This window comes from Danio rerio, chromosome 5 (genome assembly GCF_052040795.2).
Source record: "Danio rerio strain M-AB ecotype USA chromosome 5, GRCz13ab, whole genome shotgun sequence".
Taxonomy (NCBI): Eukaryota; Metazoa; Chordata; class Actinopteri; order Cypriniformes; family Danionidae; genus Danio; species Danio rerio.
Genome location: NC_141025.1, coordinates 46607501 through 46631723, shown reverse-complemented (window position 1 = coordinate 46631723; position 24223 = coordinate 46607501). Strand labels below are relative to the sequence as shown.

General features: G+C 33.8%; 1 protein-coding gene across 3 annotated transcripts in view; it reads right to left on the bottom strand.

Annotated features, from left to right (window-relative positions):
* The window catches only part of kank1a (KN motif and ankyrin repeat domains 1a), a 98239-nt gene that overhangs the window by 35623 nt on the left and 38393 nt on the right, over window positions 1–24223 (bottom strand). The window contains exons 1-2 of one of the 3 annotated variants that reach the window (XM_087252868.1): window positions 9155–9247; window positions 4727–4855 (exon numbers count right to left, since the gene is read on the bottom strand). The exons of 1 other annotated variant lie outside the window; for it this stretch is intronic. In XM_087252868.1, the coding sequence (XP_087108994.1) occupies window positions 4727–4763 (37 nt within the window). In that variant the 5' untranslated portion in view covers window positions 4764–4855; window positions 9155–9247. Of the gene's footprint in view, window positions 1–4726; window positions 4856–9154; window positions 9248–24223 lie in introns of those variants that run through there. One more of the 3 variants, NM_001365257.2, reaches the window with a different exon arrangement.

Here is a 24223-nt window from a genome sequence, read left to right as displayed (position 1 = left end):
AATTTCATTGTGCAAACATCAAAGGTGAGGGTTCAGTGACACAGACATCCAAAACACCCACAGAAGATACAATATCATGACAAGAGGAGCTATCTGTTGACCGTGTTAGTTTCATTAGGCTGGCTTCCCTAATCTACTACAAAAACATGCTAGCTTGACATTAATTGGATCACCAAATTGACCTTTTGACAACACCAGCATGACCAAAGCAAACCCCATTCATGTCTATTGAAAAACTCGATATAAAGTGACTGACATGGTAGTTCTTATAACTCGTGTTGTTGCTCCTTGGCATTATTGCCTGGAGGAACGTGCAGTGGAATGTGTTGATGTTGTGGTTGAGTGTTGAGATCTCAACCAGGCTGACGTGCAATATTTCACAGCACACTGCAAATATCACGCTTCTGTCCTGTTTGAGACTTGCAGAGCTTGGAAGAATCATGGGCTTGTGTCCTCAAGTTTTTATGGAACTGGTTTCACATGAAAAACTGACAAATAAAGCATGAATAACACCACTGACTCTATGTTTCAAACATCAAAATGTGTACGTTTACGCTAGGATTGTCAATAGGGCTGCACGATTTTGGAAAAAAAAATGGGTATTGCCATATTTTATTTTTATACAATATATTGCGATATTGAATATATCATTTCACCATTAATAGGTATATTTGGAAAGAATTCATAATTTTTTATACATTGGGATGATTTTGTAGGGACGTGCATCTACATAAAATATAATAAACCAATCACAAACATTGAGAAATACAATAGAGAGATAATGTTTTGGAAGTCTAGCAATATTCAGATACTTTATCGTATATATATATATATATATATATATATATATATATATATATATATATATATATATATATATATATATATATATGCACACAATTAATTTTTCTTAAAGTTAAAAATGTATTTTTTATGCCTGGATATTTTAAACTGACTTAATTGATAATAACAAACAAAAATTATAAATGTTTTGGTAACGTAATGGGTAAATGTTGCAATGATCATAAGTGTTTTTAAACGTGGCTCCGGGCCAATTATAATACTGCTTCGACATTGCAGATCCTGCGATGATATATTGTGCAGTCCTAGTTGTCAACATTAATCCGAATTAATGCAATTAATCTGACAATTTTAATGCATTAATAATATTACTTTAGACGCAAATTATTCATTTAAATAAAGTTTGACCCCAACAAATTGTTATCATCGCAACTATTGACCTAATTCTGCGATGCAGAAGTGCACTTGTTTTTGCCAATTTTTTAGTTTGTCTGCAAATGTGAACTTCTATTTTAGTAGACTATGGAAGAAATGACAAGAAATAACCAGTAACAAACTACAAATACTCAAATTACTGTAATTGTGTAGTTTTTCTCAGAAAATTATGTAAAAATATATTGCAATATATCAAGTAGTTTTATAAAAATTGTGTTTTTACTTTCCCTTGAGTACATTTTTATTACCGTATTGGTAGGTTTACTCCACTACTTTCCTTCAACCTGCAGTCACTACTTTATTTCCTTCTTGTCTATGGGAATTAGAAAACTCTGTTCTGTGATTACTGCCCAATCAAATCGCACATAGAAGGTAAATCGCATCATAATAAACTACCTAAATACAGTGTATTATCATTGCAGCAAACTGTTTGGAAGCATTAAAAGTGTCCAAAAAGTAAATCTTCACACACATTGACCCAGAGACTGTTTAGATGCATGTCACTGATGAGGAGACGACAGATGATTACTGTATGATGACTGAAATGGCCTTGAACACCCAGCAGGCACAAGAAGTCAGATTGACGTTGTACCCCAACGTCATGAGGATGTTACATTTTGTTTGGAAATGAAAATCAGGTTGACATCAGAACTCACCATCAGGCCAACGTCAATGTCCAACCTAAAATCAACCAAACATCAACATCTAATGATGTTACAGCTTGACGTGTGAATGTTACCACTATGACATCTATCAGACATTGGATTTTGGTTACCATAACTGACAAATAAATGTCAGTATTTAACGTCAATAAGAGGTTGGTTTATGATGTTGGCTTGACATTGGATTTAAGTCATTTTCTAACACAACCTAAAATTTACCAAATATCAACATCAATTGACATTATTATTGGACATCAGAATAACATTGTCCTCAGACGCTGGCTAGATATTAAACTTTGGTCACCTGACAACACAACCTAACCTAATATCAAAGGTCTTATGATGTTAAGTGCCTGCTGGGCAATAACTAAATGCACTACAGAATTTTACGTTTACACACATCCTCCAATTCATCAGCATTTTATAGAGTAATACTCACTACTCTAGAGTGCTTTTGAAATGTCTACTTTTTACTCTTACTTTGAGTAATATTTACAAAAGATACTTTTACTCTTACTCCGTTTTTAGGCAAGAAATCGTACTTTTTTACTTAAGTAGGATTTTTTCAGTTCTCTTTCCACCACTGGAAATAACAAATGGCAGAAAATGGTCAAACTACTTGCTCTATAAACAAGTGTGTTCATGACTACACATTAAAAGTTCTAGTGATATTAAAAAATATCAGTTTGCAACATCAAGCAGGACAACAAAATGTTTTAACATCTAAAAAATGGAAGCGAATGAGACCTAAAGTCTCAAGCCAAAAATATTCCAATGGCTGTGCCAGCTCGTATGTGAAGAATAAGGTTGATGTCACAAGCTGAATGGCAACTTTCATTAAAATAAGCTTCTAGATAGAGGTTTGGATTAAAATAATGTTGTGTGCACTTACTGCAGTGATGAACTCTTCTTAAACCAAAGCACAACAAGCTTTAAGTACCATTCTCTAGCCAAACATATTTATGCAGATGTTAACAAAGATGTTAGTGCTGAGACAGCATTAACCACCCATGCTTGTCAAAGGACTCGATGTGTAGCAGCGCAAGCTTGTCATCAAATAAACAACTGCAAAGCTAAGTTGTGTTCACCATAAAGGTGAATTATTGTTACAAAATATACATGAACTGTGTAACACTGAGAAAGCTAATAAATAAATAAATAAATAAATAAAAATAACTTTCTTTGCACATACTGGAGACCACTGGAGATCAGCAAGTAATCGATCGAGTTAACCCATGACGACTGACATCTGGATCGGACTTAATCACTTTAATAATATTAAATGAAAAAATAAAGCTAGAGAATATGTTTCCCTAGACTGTCTAGCATTTCTTTCTTTGAAAATCACACATCAACAGCTATATGCTATAGCTTCCATTTGTGATTAAACTAGATTAATCAAAGATTATTATTGTGATTAACACTATATTTTTTTATCACTTGACTGCTCGTTTACGCATTTCTTTCTTTCTTTCACATCACATGTTAAAATCAAATGTGATCACATGAAAAATCATACATTTAACATGGGTTTCACAGGTGTTACACACATGTGGCATGTTATTTTAACAAAGGACAGAGCACTGTTTGTGCATGCTCGCTGCGCAAGATATGGGAACCCCGCAATAGTATCTGGATGCAGTTGATGATGCAAGCAGAGATTGCACATCTCAGAGATGCAATGTCAGGCACAATGCACTCAATGGAGATGGTGACGTCCCTGTGACGGGTAGAGTTAGGGGTACGCGCATTAAAAATGCATGCAGCTCAGATTGCAACTGTACCAGGTCTGCATTCAGACCCCTCTCGAACTGCCTGTATAGCTTTCTTCTTTGAGCAAAAATTACATTCACCACACCTAACAAGTAAGTTGGCAGTGGAAACACAAGCCTCAGAAAGACAGGTATTGTACCGAACCATACTGCTCCGAGGAAATCAGGCATTAGGAAAGGTTGACAAAAAAGTGGTATGGTCTGTATAATACAATTTAGTTATTTGGTACATTTGACAGTAGAAATATTTGCATTTCATAATGTAAGCATTCATTTTTTGAGGATTGCAGGCAGCCTGACAAATAAACACTTGCTCAGCTAACACCATGTCCTAACTACACACGATGCAACAAGATTCCAGTGACAAGCTATTTGACTGTCCACATCAAACGCGACACCACACAACAGAAACGATTAAATACTAGAGATTCAATCAAATAACAACCAACTAACTGCACTCCCAACTAAATTGTAAGGGTTATAATCTGATTAATACATATTTAACATTATTAAAAGTACACAGGCTAAGTGATTGATGTTGTTTGCATAGAGTCACAGTTCTTATTTTTCTCCAAATTGTTTGCTAGTTATTTTATTTTCAATATCTGAGGTAAGTATTGCTATAAATTCCACATATAATGTTATTTAAATTCACATTGGAAGCATTTAACTTTGAATAAAGCACAAAATTTGTTCCTGAGCTGATCAGTGTTATGGTGGTTTATGCTGTTGTTTTGCCGCATTTGCAGTTTCTAAAATTGAAATTTCAGATGTTCAGGACAAAAACTAATTTAAACGTTTAAAAGATAGCTTATTGTGTGTAACTGCGCCGCATTGCATGTAGTAAGGACACAGTGTAAAAGTATGGGACAATTCGAAAGGCAGGAGAAGAAACCCGTTTTACAACAATTATCATTTTGCAATTCCATTTGTTTTCTATTATTTGGTTGCAGAAACTACACACTTGAGTTTCACCTGAACTTTAAAGCATAAACACTGATGATTCATTAATGAAGATAACAGACAACCAAGCCAATTAAAAGGGAGGGCCGTTACCTGAGGCGTTGCCGTTAATGTGCATGGTTTGGGCCATGACTGCAGACACTCGCTCCAAATTCCACAAAGAGCCTGAATGTGCTCATGCAAATCTCATGCATCAAATCAGCTTGCCATGCAACCTGCAAACTGGACAAAACAAGCAAAACACAAATATTAGGTACAATAGCACATGCATGATTGACAAAAAAAAAACACTTATACACACAAATACAAAGTGAATGTGAAGTACGTGAAACAAATCATGTTCTCCTATCTGATCTGAGGTGAGGCCTAAGCTTACTGACGCACCTCTGTGTTGCAATTTTGCACTTGTGTGCCTGACCTTGTGGGTAGTTTAGCCAAATCATGATCTTTCATTCAGGTCATTTAATATTTAACAACAAATAGAACCTTGACCTTCACATGGTCAGCATACAGAAACAACCTTTTGACAAATTCAAGAGGAAACGTTAAAGTTCACCCTTTTTTGTCATCCCGGGGTATATGCAGGTACCAGAGACTGAAAGCCCCTTTTTAAGACTCTTGTCATTCATTTTAAAACCTCATTGCCGACATTTTACCTTACAGTATATTTATTAAATACTGACTGCAATAAATCAACAGCTACTGATTGTAAATAAGACATTATTTATTAACTGAATAAAAATGCTAATTCAGCAGGTGGTGCCTACATCTACAGAAATAAAAAAAATGTTCTCTGGTTACTGCAGTAAACAAAGCAGTGTGATGTCAAATCTGGCAGGGTTTTATTAATTTCATAAACTACACAGCATCTCAATACTCAAAGATTAAATTCAGGCAATCTTCAGCATGCTGATAGAAAATGTATTAGTTTGTAAAAATAGCTTTTAAGACTTTTTTTAAGACTATATTTTATACTTAATGATTTTTTATTTTCTCTAAATGGACTTATCAACTTTTTATACTTTTTAAAACCCCACAGACACCCGGCATTCTCACAATCCATATGACTTAAATGCAGATAGTTTCTCACACAAACTGTATAGCTTCAAACTACAGTATATAGTATAATAAACAGTGTTACTGACTTGTTTAATGATGTTTCTTGTTATTATACACCCTAATTTAAAAAAGTTGGCACAATATGGAAAACACAGATAAAAAAGAAAAAAAAAGAAAAAACAATAATGCTTAAAAGTACATAGAAGTTTTGGAGCACAAAATGCTGCCTTCTTTTCTAGGGACGCCCATGCATATTTCAACAAGACAATGAAAAACCACATTCTGCACACATTACAAATTCCTGGCTGAGAAGGAAGAGGATACAAGTACTTGACTGGCCTGCCTGCAGTCCCGACCTGTCTTCAATAGAGAATGCGGCACACATTTTGAAGCACAAAATGCGGCAGCGAAGATCCCATACTGTTGCCCACCTTAAGACTTGTTTGCAGGAAAAATGGGACACTTGAAACACTATCACCAGGTGTTTTTAGCACCTAAATGTCTTTTAAATGTTGTGAAAAGGAATGACAACATTACAAAGTGGTAAATGCTTTTTTGAAATGTGTTGAATTTTAACCGAAATTGGAATACGTGTTTGTTTAAAAATAAATAAATCAATTACTAAATCATGAGGAACACATTAAATGTTTTGCTATTGTATTGTCTGCAATGAAATACAAGTCAAAGTAAATTTAGAAATCACTACTTTCTTTTTTTTTATTTGCGTTTTCCAAACTGTCCCAACCTTTTCTGATTTGGGGTAGTGCATCTTCCACAATCATAAATCTGAAAATTCTATAATTTCAGAGTGAGCTATTTTAACGTTTAACAACATTATTATACAGAAGCCTGGAGAAAGCTATCCTTATTCGTGAGCACAGTCCTTCACCTTATAAGAGCTCTGACATGAAGCTACACTTCATTCTAAATTAGTGCTGGAACTGGATCTAAAGAGGGACCAACTTTAAAAGCAATAAGGCCAAAAAAAGATCAGTAATGTGAAGCAACGAGCCCACTCTCTCTAAACATGTCAATGTACGCTTTGATTCCAAAACAAAGGCTTATTTTTGTGCAAAGAAGCTACGCGCACATTAGAACCTAGATAAAATCCAAAACTACACACAATATTGCCGGATTTATTATTTATATACCGTATGAAGCAGATTAGGCAGAGCAGTGACGGAGCAGCAGACATGCATGTGTGCAGCAGATACGGTGGTGGGTCTCATAAAGCTCTGGTGGAAGAAGAACGACAGGAAGAACCACCAGTGGGAGGTCTGCTATGTTCTCTGAAGAACACAGACTTGGGAAACTAGTAAAAACAATGATTGGACCAGTCTTGAGTATTACGAAACACAGGACGTGTTGTGGAATTTCCTCCGACCCGCATTAAAAACACAAACACACACATTACAACAAAAACATGCCTCAGCTTTTGCATGACTAAAGTTCAACACCAAAGTGAGGTTTTCACTTAGAAATGTTGTGCAATGCCTTTTTAACTGACTCCAGGGTAAAAAGTCACAGAGGTTTTGTCAATTCTTTTGTTTTTGTTGTTGTTTGAAAAGCAAAATCACAGAACTTTTCTTTTTTACAGAAGAGAGTTCAGCAATAAATCACTAAGCAATATGACATACTCAACATTGCGCAAACAGTTTGGTTTGAAAACCGATAACTATTTAGTCAGAAAAAAAGATGCACAAAATGCACCACGATAATTGGGCCAAAATATGCACATGTGGGTAAAAGTCAACTCTGAGCTTGTCAAAACATGCTAAAATGCTGCCATTAAAAAAATAATAAAAATGTATGGCTCACATAAGAACATATTTTAAACAGAATACTAGGCTCTTTAAAATTATCATACAGATCTTTTTGCATTACAAACCTTGCATCACTTAATCTCATTGCACATGTATATAATGTACATTGTATATGTGTACAGTGGCAATAAAAGCTATTCTATTCTATTCTATTCTATTCTATTCTATTCTATTCTATTCTATTCTATTCTATTCTATTCTATTCTAACCTACTTGTTGACAAAAAACCCCTACTTGGATCAGTTCAGTCTCCTAAATAAATCCAAAAATAAACTAATAAAAAAGCAAACAAACAGAAATAAAAAAGCATATATACACCACCGATCAAAAGTTTGGGGTCAGTTTTTTTCATGTTTTTTTTTTTTTTAAGAAAATTAATATGTTCATCAAGGCGGAATTAATTAAATGTTAAAAAATATATATTTTTAAATGTTTTTAAAACTTTTATTAAATGTTAAATATTTAATAAAATTTTAAATAATTGCTTTCTTATTGTATGTGGGTTTAAAATGAAATTATTACTCCAGTCATTGTTGCTTTTATTACCATTACTGTTAACAATAATATTAATAATGGATGGATAATAATAATTGATATAAGTATGGATGGACGATATATAGGCCTCGTTTTCGATCTAGTTATCGGCCGATAAATGCTATTTTTAAGGTTATCGGTTAAAATTAGGCCGATTTTTTTAAGCCGATAGATTACATAATTGTACAGAACTGCCTGCCTCGCACATGCCGTGGGTCGAACTTGTTCAGACTTGTCCAGTGCACTATAACAGATCTTTCCTCACTTTCTTTGTGTAGTATTGCTGTGCAATAATAACTCAGTATGTAACCGCATTCCTTAGAGTGTCATTATGTATTTTGTTTGAAATCGCCTCAGAAAAAAATATAACATGTGTGAACATAACAGCAGCGATACACACATGCTAAACAACTTATTGGATTGTTTGTAATTAAATATAATTATTTGTTATCATCAACGTTTCGTTTGCCAAGTGTTGTTGATGTAAGATTGTATTCAGTTTGATTGGCATATTTTTAATGATTATAACAAATGCACATGATGCTATCACTGCACGCATGCACAAATACACACACGCACACGCATGCACGCACAAAAACAGTTTAGTTTGAGTAGGCAATTCAGTTCAAAATTTTACTTTTATGTTGTTTACTGTATAAAAATATAATATTTTGATATATTTATCAGCTATAGTATATTAGCAGTCAGACCTTCAGATCTTAAGAGTTATCGGTTATCAAAATCAGCCAAAAAATCCATATCGATGCATCCTTATATGAAAGATTTCTGAAAGATCATGTGAATGAAGACTGGAGTAATGAAGCTGAAAAATTCATCTTCAAAATCACTGGAATAAATGATTAAATTAGGTTATTTACTTTTGATTATTTTATAGAGCAATAACATTTCACTAATTAACAATTTGTACTGCATTTTTGATTAAATAAATGCAGCCTTGGTAAGCAGGAGAAGCTTATTTCAAAACATTTAAAAATCCTACTCACCCTAAACTCTTGACCGGTAGTGTACATATACACATTCTTGATATTACTGCAAATGCTGGATGCATGCATTTTAGGAATTAATCTAAAAAAAAGTTACCCACCTTGCTCCGTCATTCTTAAGCATGTAGTCAAAGTGAATGGTATTACTACGGCCTTGCAGTCACCTACAGCATAAGCCCAAACATCTACACACTGCGGAGTGTATATATTACAGCTAAGTTTAGCCAAGTTTCTCAGATGTCAGAGGTCCTATAAGAGGAAAAGATGCATCCATCCATGTTGAAAAGATCTGAGACCAGACCATAAACACGAGAGCCTCGTGTGAAGGAGACGTTATCCTATCAAACATTAAGTCCTCTACTGGCACAATGGCATCAGGAAGGTTGCTTGTTAATAGCAAACTGGGATTGGCCGGTACAGACTGACGTGTAACTGCAGGTAGATCATTCTTATTAAAAGCGCAAAAGAAATGCAAAGGTGTGTTTCATCACTATTACTCATTTAATGTCACTCCCTGTTATCAACACCCTGTTGGCAAAGAATTTACTTGAATATTACAATGACTATCTTACAAATTTAATATAAGACATGCTCACATATCACTTCTGAACATGATGTATATGGCATTACATATAAATGTCATTGAAATTATAAGCTATTAATGCTTTCGACAAGGACAGACTTGTGTTCAACAAAAACATGTTCTAGATAGGATTCTGTCAGTGAGATCTAGACATTAACCAGATGAAAGCAGAAAATAAAAATCCTTCACTCAACAAAAGCTAACACGTCACTTATAAAATTATACATTAAAACATCTGTAATCAAATGCAGTGCTTTTCAGGCAGGTAGATATTGGCTATAAACACTGTAAAGTTTCAGAAGTAAAAAAACACATTTGAATAAAGAAGTAAATCCCCTAAATTATTGTTTCTTGAGTGTTATAGAACTCGTTCAGAATTTACATGCTCTTGAAGTGTTGCCATGTCTACTTTTTGTAAGCATGCTTATTTAAAGGCCTCTGGCTTGTTGTTGCCTCATAACTGATGGAGTTAATAAAGTAGGCGAATACAGGTTGAAATGTTTCAGAATGTGGTTTATTTTCAGGATAGTTTTAAGGCTTATTATAGGCTCATTTTTATTTGCCGTTTTTTTATAGCAATATCTGGCAACACAAAACAGTCAAGATATACCTCATTCCTTGTGGTTTCCTGTACTGTACATGCAAAAGGAAGAGAGACGACTCTGATGCACATTTAAAAACATCATTGACAACAACTTAAATATTTTTTTAAGTTTAAAGTGGTAATTGCTATATTGAATTTAGTTGTTGAATGCAGCGTCACTCCCTTAACGTCTACAACTACACCTACACCAACCCTAAAACAACTCTCACAGTGAAGTAAAAAGCAACAACAACATGTTATTGTGGTATTTTCTTGTGCTTTCAGGTGGAGAGGCATTAACTATACACAGATCCGTAGTTCACTGGGAAGTAATCAGTTTTGGGAGTAACGGATTACAAAAGTATGTGATTTCAGTAGTATATCTTTATTGCGCATTTCAATCTCAATAACACAAGTTATTTAGCCATACATTTAAAAAAAAAAAAATTGTACAAAAAATTATAAGGAGTATAAGGTATGCATGCAGGTAAAATAGCATGTGTGTTTACTATTGATGAAGTTTGAAGTATTACCATATTATAGAAATGTAATGTGTATTTATAAAGCGCATTTATCGTGTATGGCTAAACACCCAAATCGCATTCATAATCATGATGGAGGGTCTCTCCACACCACCACCAGTGTGCAGCATATACTTTGATGATGCGACGGCAGCCACAGGACAACGACGGCAGTATGCTCACCACAAACCAGCTATAGGTGTAGCGGAGAGACAGTATTAGAGCCAATATGGTGGATGGGGACAATTGGGAGGCTATGACGGTTAAGAGCCGATGGATGAAATTTGGCCGGGATACACGCCTACTCTTTACAAAAAGTGCCAAGGGATTTTTAATGACCACAGATAGTCAGGACCTCGGTTTAACGTCTCATACAAAAGACGGCGCTCACTGACAGTATAGTGTCCCCTTTACTATACTGGGGCATTAGGACTCGCACAGACTGCAGGGTGAGCCCCATCTTGCTGGCCTCTCTAACACCAATTCCAACTGCAACCTAGGTTTGCCATGTGGTCTCTCCCATCCAGGTAGTAACCAGGCTCAACCCTGCTTAGCTGTAGTGAGTAACCGGGCTGCAGGGTGATAAGGCTGTGGAAAGCTAAATCCCTCATGAAATTAGCAACGGCAAGGTAGAATACAGTCAATATACACAGTATTATAGTTTAAGCCATGTCTGTGCTCTTATAGCAATAATGTTTCACAAAAAAAAATAATAATAATCAGAGTGTAGAAAGTTATGCTAAGCATAAAAAACATCTCCAACCTGCTGTTTGTCAGAATTGAATTAATTTATGTAACAAATATGTTTGCGCTTTTTAGACATAAATCTTTCACACACATGGGGACAGTTAGTCTGTAGTCTGTAATTTTCTTTCAGGACTGGATATGCAATTACTGAGAACCAAATCTATTAATGATGCGCACAAATGAACTCATACCTAAACACTTCCTACTCTTTTAGCGATGCATATCCTGTAATGGGCATTGTATATACGGATACCATAACAACTAGACACCACCTTCCTTTTGGTGTCATAAAACCAAATGAAGATTGTATTTAGTGTTAAAAGTGGTTCAGCTAGTATTAATTTTAGGGAACATTTGTAATGTTCTATGGATTTTATATAACTTTAATATTTAAAACAAAAGCATATGATCACATATGGGATGATAACCGTTTTTTTAAGGTATACCGCATTTTTTAAAAGTCAAGGGTTTTAAAACCATCAAAATTTACTACTATACCGTTTCTAAGGTATGTGTAAGATTTTTTATTTACATTTTTAAATAGTTTTTTTAGGACAACAGTGTCTCCAGCAGAAAAAAAATATATCTAAAAACGCATTTTAAATTAAAGATCTGTGTTTTTGAAACAAACCAAGACAGCAAAAGTCAATGATTCATTTTCTTTTTTTTCTTTTTTTTTGCTTGACCTATTTACTGCAGTAAAATATTTTAAATGATTATCAAAATAAAATATATTGTGTTCAGGGGGGGGGGGGTCTATTTTCTAAAAAGAATATATTTTAGAGCAGTAATCATGATACCGTGCAACCATGATATTTTTATCCAAGGTTATCATATCGTCAATGTTTTACCGGCCCATGACTAGATCAGACCTCTGAATAATTACAATTAATGTGTAAATAAATGCTTGGAAATGTAGTCATACTTCAGTGGTTATTTTGGTGAAAAAGTAACAAAGTTAATATAAAAGTATTATAAAGCATGACATAGAAATTCATATTGTATGTTACTAATTACATTCAAATAGTAATATATAATGTTTTACATTTTGGAAGTTACTTGCCCAACTCTGGTTGTAACCCAATACTGAGTTAAATATAGACTAACCCAAATTGTTGGTTTAAAAAGTGTCATTTAAATTTAATAAAAACTAATTTTGGGTTTGTCAATACTTGACCCAACACTGGTTTAAAACAACCCATTGCCCCAAACAGCACTAAGGAACAACGTTACAATATCCGATTTCAGACTTTAGTCACAGAAAGAGTGTTTCATAAACTGAGATGAGCAGGAAAACGATATTAGGAATGTCTCTTACAGCAAAAAAACGTGGTACATTGGTGGGAGGTACTGCACATCTGCGGAAGTGAGGGCAGGGTAGCATGACGAGGCAGTCATCTGACACAAACATTAAAGCCAGAGGCAGCAGTTGAACTACGCGTGCAGGTCTATACAAAGCTCTGCATTCAAAACGCACACACACACACACACACACACACACACACACACACACACACACACACACACACACACACACACACACACACACACACACACACACACACACACACACTCACGCACACACACTCACGCACACAAACGCACGCACACACACACAAACACACACATGCGCACGCACACACACGCACGCACACACACACACACGCACGCACGCACGCACGCACGCACACAACACCTTCAGTGGGAGTGGAAAGGTGTTTTGCTTTGTAAAAATGAACAAACACACCTACTTTTCCTGTCAATTGTTATTAACATAACTGCTTTTTCAACCACACCTTGCACACAATCCATCACACAGTGTTATTTTACCCCAGAAATGGTTTACTTCTGGGCAGTAAGGAAGGAATGCAAGGAATTACAGCACTTCATTTTAGATGTAATGAAAGCATGAATTGAGGGTCAAATTATTATTGGAATTATTAAATATGTATCAAATTATTAACTGAAAATGCATTCTTTGATGTCTGTTTGTGCACTATGTTCGACATACATATTTGCTTGACATAACATCCAAAATTTGGATTATAATAAAAACTAATAAAATAATTAATATATATTTATATATACATTTCATTTGATTTAGAATGTAGGCATTAAACTGACTGAAAGGCAACAAAAGGCATTTATTATTTTACTAAACATTTTCAGTTATTTTAAGCTTTCTCTTATTCAAAAACATAAATCCTCTAATAAAAATATTTAGGTTCCCACAAAACTACTGAGCAACTGTTTTTAGCATTAATATAAAGCTTCCAAGGGGTCATGTGACACTGAAGACATGAGTAATGGCTGCTAAAAGTTATTTTAAATGAACTTGCAATAATATTTCTATCACACAACTGCTTTCTTAGCGAGCAAACAGCACTTCTTTTAAAAACATTAAATAATCTAACCTCAACCTTGGTGCAAGTGACAGATGTACGTGTTGGATGGTAAGATCAGTTTCTTATAAGCTGACACATGGTGTACATATTAAAATACACAACAGGAATGTATATCAAGCTTCTTGAATTTTTCCATTTTGGAGCATGAAAGTCTGTGGTCACTTTATAAAATATAAGAAGCTTTTCAAACTAACCATTCTAAACCAGAGACCACCTATAGAGCCTCATGTGGTTTGTGCAAAATTTCAGATAATAGGTCAAAGAAACACGATCTGTCTGTCCTCAGGGGAAGAGAATCATCTGAGAGGTCACACGGCTGTTTCGGATATTGCTGTTGTAGGTTGAGGTGGAGCTGCAGGTGTGTCCATTCACAAATTTCATTGAGGGTCTTCTGGAAATCATAAATGACACAACCTGAAGCTAGAAAATCGAGATGACGGGGGTACATGCTTAAGTGAACCTATGCACAAGACCTTATTCCTTACAAACTACAGGCCAGAAACAAAGGCCGCTTTCACAAAAAATTGATCAAGACTAGGTATGGGATGATAACTGGTTTTGAGGTTTACCACAGTTTGAAAAAGTTTTAAAAACTGCTAAAAATTTCTGTTAAACCCTACCTAAAGTTTATTTTTTTTCCCTTGTTTTTTACGACAATTTTATTTAGTTTTTTGGGGCAACAGTATCTCCACCAGAACAAGACCATCCACATCAAAAGCTACTGGTCAGGCCACGATCCAGGAAACATTTGAAAAACAAATGCTGAAACATGCTGGGCCTAAACAGTGCGGTGGCTTACTTTATATCCAAAGAAAAGATAGATACGCAAAGGTGCCTTTTCAAATTGTAAAGAAATCTGTGTTTTTAAAAAGAATCTAATGAAGTCAGTGATTTATTTGAATTATTTAGCCTGACAGCTTTACTGCCCCAAAATATTTTAAATGTTTCTTAAAATAACATTTACTGTGTTCTAGGGGGAAACAGTATTTTTTTCACATACATTTAGAAAAAGAACATATTTTAGCACAGTAATCAAAAAACGTGATATCGTGAAATTTTTATCCAAGATAATCATACCATCAGAACCTTATAACAGCCCATGCCTATTCAAGACAAAGATTTAGGGTAATTTTTGTGTCAAAAAACATTGTACAGTAGGAGTTACACTTTCTGACACCTTTACGGCATTCACGTTCACACAAATAAATACAGGCCACAACTTGACATGGAGGATGATCTCCGAGTGGTGTTCTCCAAAATTAAACGATGAATAGACTTGGGCCTTTTGGTATGTGTGTGCAGTTGTGTGCAAGGTTTATATATTTATTACCATCTCAAAGGATATAGGGGGTCATGAGTCACTGGCATTGTTATTTTGGGGGTCGTGGGCTAAAAGGTTGGGGAACCCCTGATCTACCTTGTATTCATTGAGTTTTGTTCTTTACTACGGTTAAGTGTTTAGTCTTTATTGCAATGTTATTTGTTATTTGCAATCTTATTTGTCAAAAAATACATTTAATCGTAAATGTCTATTGTAAATGACATTTGGAAGATTTTGTATGGCCTCATATCTAAATTCAATAAAAAATGTATCCCGCCCAAAAAAAGATTATAAATTCTGTTAATTTTATAAAGTGAGTGACCATATGTCTTTAAAAGACTCAATTAAACAGTTTCCTTCACTTAGATTTATTTTTACATCGGACTTTCATTAATATTTTAAAGTATCAGATTTTGGTGAAGAGAAATTTTAAATGGAGATACAAAAAAAAAAAAAAAATATATATATATATATATATATATATATATATATATATATATATATATATATATATATATATATATATAAACTCTCAAATTTGATTAAAGATATAATTATGCATGTTACTTTAAGTTTGAAATGACAAGAGGCCTAGTAAATGACGAAAGACTTTTCATTCTGAGGTGAACCAAGCCTTCAATTCACAAAACTCCCTTCTGATCCTCCAAACCAATGTTTAAAAAAACCTAAACTCATAAACACCATTTTCCCCTTCCCATCAGCCACAGTCATTACAGAGACAAGAGTGAAGGGGAACGAGGGATTTGCCAGCAGCAACTTGACCATGAAAGCAGGCAGTTGAATTTCATTATAGCGTTGAGCTTTGAATAAGCCAGAACTAAAGGCGTGCAGAAAAGAGAGGAGCTGAACACACCTGTGCTATCGTGTTAGTTTCTGACAGGGGGGCCAAAGGTCTGACCCGGGCTCAAATACCCCCAACCATTACTTAAGACAACCATGCCGATCCCCCTTCCTTCCAAAGCCATGCTTCAAAGCTTATAATTATCCCGACAGGCACAGGGGGGCTTTGAAACTGCAGACCACTTTTATTCTCTCTTTGGGTTTTCAGCCCAAGCAATGTGAAACCTGAAGAAACCATCTTTACATGCTGGTTGGATAAGCACTGAAATGTACTGCAGCATATTTAGAGGACTGCTTTGGTTTATTACCTATTAAATAGTAAAAAGAAAAATGCATTTACCTCCTTAAATCTACCTAAAAGAGGTGATATTGCAAAAAAAAATAAATAAATAAAATAAATATAAATAAATACAAAAAATAATCACAATATCATGTTTCATATCATTCTGTATCAATAATTATAAAATATTTTTTAACAATCCATTTAGGATTTTTTTTATTTAACCACTTTATTTTAATTTATCGACATTATTGAGATTTAACAAACAAAAACTAAATGTCTAATCTATTTATGATAAAATAAGCATAAGTGTTAAAGAGACTCTTAAACTTGATGAACAATGTTACAAAGTGTGTGCAATGGTAAAGTGTAAATGCTGAACAATCAAAGCAAACTAAGGTGTTAATAATAAGGATACAATGAACCTCAAACTCTGTCAACAACACAAATTATGATAATCAAGTCTGAGCTTTCAAGTAAAGAAACCAACCATCATTATTTAAATACATACTGCAACATTACAAATTGTGAAGTCGAATGACAACATTACCCCCTGTGCTAAAAACTCTTTTCAGATGGGAAGCTAGTGGCTGGGATGCACAAGAAAAGAAACCAAAAAGCCACTCTGGAGACATCCTTACATCCTTTTTTATCTCCTCACTGCTGCTAGTCACTGCACTCATTTATGCGTGTAGTTATTCTAATCTGAAGTGACAAGCGCAAGCAAATGGTTTCCTTTTCTATTATATCTTTAAATATAATTTCTATATTTCTGTAACTAGGCAACCATCAACTGTTTTCTCAGAGTATGACAAACGGAGAAACCATTGCTGCAGCTCCGATGCAAGTTTATCGAGAAAAAAAATGTTTTTGGTGGCGCTGTGTTTGTTTTAGGTAATTAGTCTACTATTACTACTGAAATGTGCATATTCCATACAATGTGTGAAGCAGTATGGTTAATTATACTTACATGAATCGTGGTGCGCTCGCTGCATTTGGAAAAGTTCAGATGTTTTCAACTAGCTGCGCCTGGAAAATGCGCACACATCACATGCGTTCTGCTTGCACAGCGTGTGCGCATCACTCCCATATGGGTGTTGTGCCTCCATTGGAAATGCCAAACTTACACCCATAAGCACCTTGGCATGGTTCCTTCCAAGGTGCACGGTCATCAGCCACATTTTAATAAAACTATAGCCTTCATACCGAACTTTTATTAAATTTTTTTTTTTTTTTTTTATCGATAATGACAATGGTGTTTGGTCAATAAATACCTATACGAATTTTATCGCGGAGCCCTACTTACTAGTACACAAATGTTATGCCTTCCTTAATATCATTTTGGTTAAAGTAGATTTTATACTTGGTCACAGACAGTAGTGCACTGTACAAAGCGATTAATTGACTTTATATAAAAAAATAAAACGAAACACTGGTTTGCACCGGTTGCTTTGAGATTACATAAATGAACTATTTGCAGAATTATAAAAAGTAAGTTAAGTCAACTCAACAGTTCCAAGTTACAATAGATTTTATCACTTTAAGAAATATTCAACTTATTTTAAGTATAAAAACGAATTGCTTTTTATAGTGAGAAACATGTGACATCGATACATTTTAAAATCAAAACAAATTTATTTTTTCCACTTATTTTTTTGTTTCCACCAATAAGATATTTTTTATTATTTATTTCCAAAAGCCAACAACAACATTTTTAGAGCTTCCAGATATAAGTACATTGTGACCAGTGAGATTGACCAGATTAAATAATAATAAAAAAAGAAAACAAATCAAGAGCTTTATCTTTACCCGGATCATCCGAATCAAACGTCTCCGGGATATTCCAAGAATTCGACATCAACTTGCTGGAAAAGTCAAAGTCAAAGCTTAAACTAAGAGTTGAAACTCCTGCAAGCACGTATGATGCATTAGATGGCAGGTCTAAACTGAAGATCCGAACGAATGCTCCTAAACCTGATCTAGGTCAGCTAAATATAAAGACTCGTTTAAACCCTGAAGAGAAAGTGACTTAATCTGGACCAGTGACCCGTTTGGATGGGCTGGAGACCCTATTTTTACCATTATCAACAGACTCTTGTCTGGTCTGTTGGCCTTAAACGGCACCCTGTGATATAGCCATAGATTCACTCAGTGTTTACTTATCAGTAATATAGACAACACTCAAAGCCTCTTCCTATTTGTATACTCCTAGAAACATAAATATATCCATATGACACAAACAAACACATCTCGATACTTCTGGAACCACGTTTTGACTCAAAAGAAGACAACAGACAGTAGAAAACAGACTCTATTTGAATAAGGTAATTAGAGTTAGTCTGCAGGAAAACAAATAACTTGCAAACCACCACATTTAGTGTTGAAAAGTTTAAATGTCATCAAATGCCATTTATATCTCATGCTGACAGAGATAATAGATTGTTGTTGAAAGTCTGAATAATGAAAGATTATAGATAAACCACTGATTCAATGTTTAGGCCTGGTAAGATTATTTAGTTTTATAAACACTAAAGTGCCAACAGTCATCTGTCAGGCTAGTGTGTGTAGTGTGTTCCATATGATGCCTCACGTTGGCGTCAGAGGGAGATGTCCCAATTCAGCTTGTCTGACAATCAATATTGTTTACAAATGCTTTGAATCGGTGTTGAGAGAATACTGATTGGCTGTGAAACTTCATCAAAGACTTCATCATGAAAACAAAAATCAAAGTGACGTAATTTAAGGTAAACAATGCAAGTCATTTCATTGTATTTTTAAAATATTTGTAAACAATATGGGTTTCAGATTATCAGACATATTTCCATGAGCAAGAAGTACTGTGAGAATGGAACGTAAATGCCACTGTTTTTGTACGTGTGCAGCACTAGTTTCGGTTTCCCTGTGTGGAATGACAATATAGATACTGCCACCTGCAGGGATGAAAAGCTACATCCTCTTACACAGATACAGAATGTGTGTTCTTGATTCAGTTGTCCATTTAGTGTTCACGTTTTGTTAACAGTTATTTTTTGACTTATGTTTTGTGGCCCAGGCTTAACTTTCAAGCCTGTACTTATTTCATCAAAACTAAAGTAAAATGTGTATAATACTGTGAAATATTATCATTATAAAATGTATTTTTAATTTTATATACTACTCTACCTGACAAAAGTCTTGTTGCCTTTCCACAGTTTAGGAACAACAAATAATAACTTGACTTCTAGTTGACCATTTGATATCAGAAGTGGCTTATATGAAAGGCAAAGGCCTTTGAATTTGTGATGATCGGGATGCAGTTCAACAGAAGATTCATCTGAAAAATCTACCTTCCGCCCCTTTTCCAAATGACCAACTAGAAGTCAAGTAATAATTTGTTGCTTTTACAACTTGATTCCACGACAAGACTTTTGTCAGGTAGTGTACAAACATAAATCTAAATTTAATCTATTTGTAATTTGCATTTGGCATTAGAATTGACAATACAACACACATTATCCATCAGAAATCATTCTAATTTGTTGATTGGTTCTCATAATACTACTTTTTCTCCCATCAAAGACTTGATGTATGATCATACATACATACATACATACATACATACATACATACATACATACATACATACATACATACATACATACATACATACATACATACATACATACATACATACATACATACTAGTACCATTACTTGTCTCTCACTTTTGATCAATTTAACACATTGCATAAATGTATTACATACTATTAAATCTTACAGACTCAAAATTAACAGTAATTTACATAACAAAACCAATCCTGATTTTTCATTTGATATATTTTAAGTAATAATTATTTTATTATAATTTGTATAATCACAAGATATTACACAGTTGTGTACAGTTTGACATCTGAAAGACATTTATAGGAAGACACTAAATTAAACAATCAAACAATATACTGTTGTATTTTTTGTGTTTCATACCTATTTATTTGCAAGTAGCTAGTGTCTCTTCATGAGCTGAGCACAGATTTTGGGAGGCTGATTCAGGAATGTACCTCTGATTCCAGCTCTTCTCTATTTATGGAATGTGTTTCATCTGTTAAAGCTCGACTCAAACACCAGGACTAAATTTACAAGGCACGCGTACAACACACACACACACATACACACTCTTACTCTCCATCTAAAAACTTCAAAATAATAACAACAACAACAACAAATAAAACACATTCTTACGACTAGTTTAACACTTTTATGAACGGTGTTCTCACCTACTTGTTTAATTATGGTTTTAATTATATGATAGCAGGAAGCAAAAAAGCAAGCAGATTCATTTGATGCTTTGTTGTTATATGCAAAGATCGCAATCTGGCTATACCGTAAAGATAAAATAAATGGTACAAGGCAGGGGTGTAGCAACCGAGGGGGACAGGGGGGATACATCACCCTTACTGTTAGAGACAGACCATTTAGAAACAGGTGATTAATAATTATATGAATGTAAAATTCTGAATCTCATACAGCCGTCCCCTCACTTTTTAAATGTCTGCTACACCCCTGGAGGGTCAACTGAGGAAGTGTCAGTTTTAAAAGGATTCGTTAAAGTTATAAGTAGTATATGCTTATTACTGACATCTTAAAACCACTGATACTTTGGATTATAATTGGGCTGTTAACAGTGAATCGGAAAGTTTCTGTGTTATTGTTATTTTTAAAGGAATCACAGTTAGAGTTCTCTTTGAAGTCTCATTGATTAAATCATGATTCATGTTTTTTTTTTATTATTATTATATATTCTCTTTAGTGGAAATGTAGTTCAGTGAAAACACTTCCACTTTAGTCGGCCTGCAGACAAAGGACATAAACGAACTCCTCAGACACAGTGAACTGTATCAACTTTCCTACTCTAGACTAAACAGGGCTTTACTGAGCCTGTCAAAACTTCAAGACGTTCAAGCGCAATTTTCTGACAACACCGCCATCTACAGGCCAGGATTCTTCCAACATAGAGTTATGATCATGACGAGTTACAGATGCAGCAATTTAAAGACTATAATATTTGTGGTTTTTGCATTTATAATATAATTTCATCTTTTTATTTTATATAAATTTTCTTATATTTTATATCAAATTCTTACTTTTTAATAAAATAATTTAAAATGCATATACTAAGAACTAGAATGTCTCATAAAACAAATAAAAAACAATTTAATAAAAACTGCAGCAACAGAAAGACAAAAACAATTCTATTACGCTTCCATCAAAGACAAAAATCTATTTTTAATTCAATTAAACATGTCAATGGAAAGGTTCATGCAGAGTCTTAATTTCTAATGGTAAAATGTTCATGTTGGAAACTTGCTACAGCAAGTTCAGTATTATCATGATCTGTTTTACATTGTTGGAAAAGACTTGATCTAGATAACTTTATTATAATCCTTCATTTTTTTTTGTTATTAACCTTTCATTTAACGTCATTTTATTATACATTTAGAAATGTTTTAGTTTGTTGATTAATTCATGCAATCATTTACTTACCCCTTAGTTTTTTGTCTTTACATATTGACTGAGCCTGGCTCGATATCCGGTAGCCCAAAGTCCCAGTGCAATAGAATTTGGTGGCCTAGCTAAAAAAAATTTATCTAAGTGTGGATAGATAATAGAACTAGATAGCCCACCGGCCACAGTGTAGATAAATTTCGGAAGCTTGAATAAAAAAAAATAAATAAAGTCCCAAACTTTATTTAGGTATTTTTAACTTTATTTATTTATTTATTTATTTATTTATTTATTTATTTATTTATTTATTTATTTATTTATTTATTATTATTACAGCATTTTTTGTTGGCTTAGTCCCTTTATTAATCAGGGGTCACCACAGCGGAAAAAAACACCAACTTAACTAGCATATGGTTTACGCAGCAGATCCTTCTAGCCGCAACCAAACACAGGGAACCACCCAGCTAATTTAGCTGATTCAATTCACCTATAGCACAGGTGGACTGTGAGGGGAACAGGAGCACCCGGAGGAAACCCATGCCAACACGAGGAGAACATGCAAACTCCAAACAGAAATGCTAACTGACCCACCCAGGACTTGAATCAGCGACCTTCTTGCTGTGAGGCGATTGTGCTACCCCCTCCGCCACCATGCTGCTATTTCTATAATTATTTATTACTACTATTATTATTATTATTATTATTATTACTACTACTACTACTATTGCTTATATAAATAATATTATTTTTATTATTATTACTATTATTTCTATTACTACTATTTCAACTACTACTACCATTTTATATTAAAAATGTATTGATCTATCAGTTTGTTTAATCCATGTATTTATGTGTGTATTTATGCATTCATTTATTCGTTCATTCGTTTCACAATGGGAGAATGGGCAAACAGGATGTATAATGTTTTCTTTGTTTACACGATTATGGTGTTATTGATTGCTTATTATGTAATAAAATATGCAAAATGAAGCAAAAAAAAAAAAAAAAAGTATGTAAGAAAAAAAATGATTACTCCATTCAGCTCTGCAGATCAAACTCACTGCTTCACTGAGCAATGCTCCACAGAGTATGAAGAGAAAACAGGCAAACACCCCACATTTTCCATGACAGATGGATGTCTTTTTTTCTACCGGGCTCATTCTATGACTTCTGCAAGTGGAATGAAGCAAAGTGCGGTTTTGCCTCTCCTCTCCTCTCGTCTGTTGAAGCGTGTGTTTGTGGAGGACAGGCTGTTTGTTTAGCTCTGCAGTGGAGCCGGACAGACTGAGAGGCCCAGCGGCTGCTCTGCTCATGATAAAGAGCCTGCAGGACAACAGAGAGTTCCTGCACTACCACACTTTACACATTCAAACACGCAGCACATTAGCAAGCGGGATTAAGTTTCAGTCGTTTGGTTCTTTGTGTCTGATAACTGTGCGTAAGAGGCTCCTTGAATAAAATCTAAAAGTTCTAGTTAACCTTGTGAGCATGGACAGTGTAAGTTGTGTTCCCGTTGGCTTAGGAAAGGATTCTGACAAAAAGGTTTAGGTTTATGGATATTTATCGGACCAGATAAACATGTCGATTGTGTATTCTACCATACTTTCTTTTGCAGTTGATTGATATGGAATTATCTTGATTATATGGGTTTGTCAGGCTAAATAAAAATTTGAATGGGTGTTTATATATTTTACACTTGTATTTTAATATGAATACTTGTATTTGAATATTTGGCATTATTATATATTTTAACAATATATTACTTGATAATACAAATGAACATATTTCAATAGCAACAAAAAAAATGTATAAACCAGCAATAAAATATATATTTTAAAAATTCTTGAAACATTTTTGCCTTTTATTCGTGTATATAATTGATAATAGATAAGTATTTTTTTTTATTTATTTATTTATTTATTTATTTATTTATTTATTTATTTAATTTATTTGTATTAATTAATTAATTTATTTATTTATTATTAATTAATTAATATATTTATTTATTTGTTTGTTTATGTAATAATAGCTCTTATTTAAAATAAAAATTGTTTCTTTATTTTGTTTGTTTTACTTTTTTAATAAGCTGGATTAAGAAAACTGCATTTTCTGGTTTTATTAATGTTTTATTCAGTTTACATGTAAAAGTGCCTATTTATACTTTAATATCTTATGAGATAATCATTTGTAATGATATTAAAGTTATTTAAACTCTGTGCATACAATTAAAAAAATAATGCTACTTAATATATTTTACATTTAATACAATACACAACACAACATAAATACATTCAATATATAAATGATATACTGCAACATCCTTAACATCATAATATATTTGTATTCTAAATACATAAATCAAACCCTTTAAACACTTTTCAAAATTTA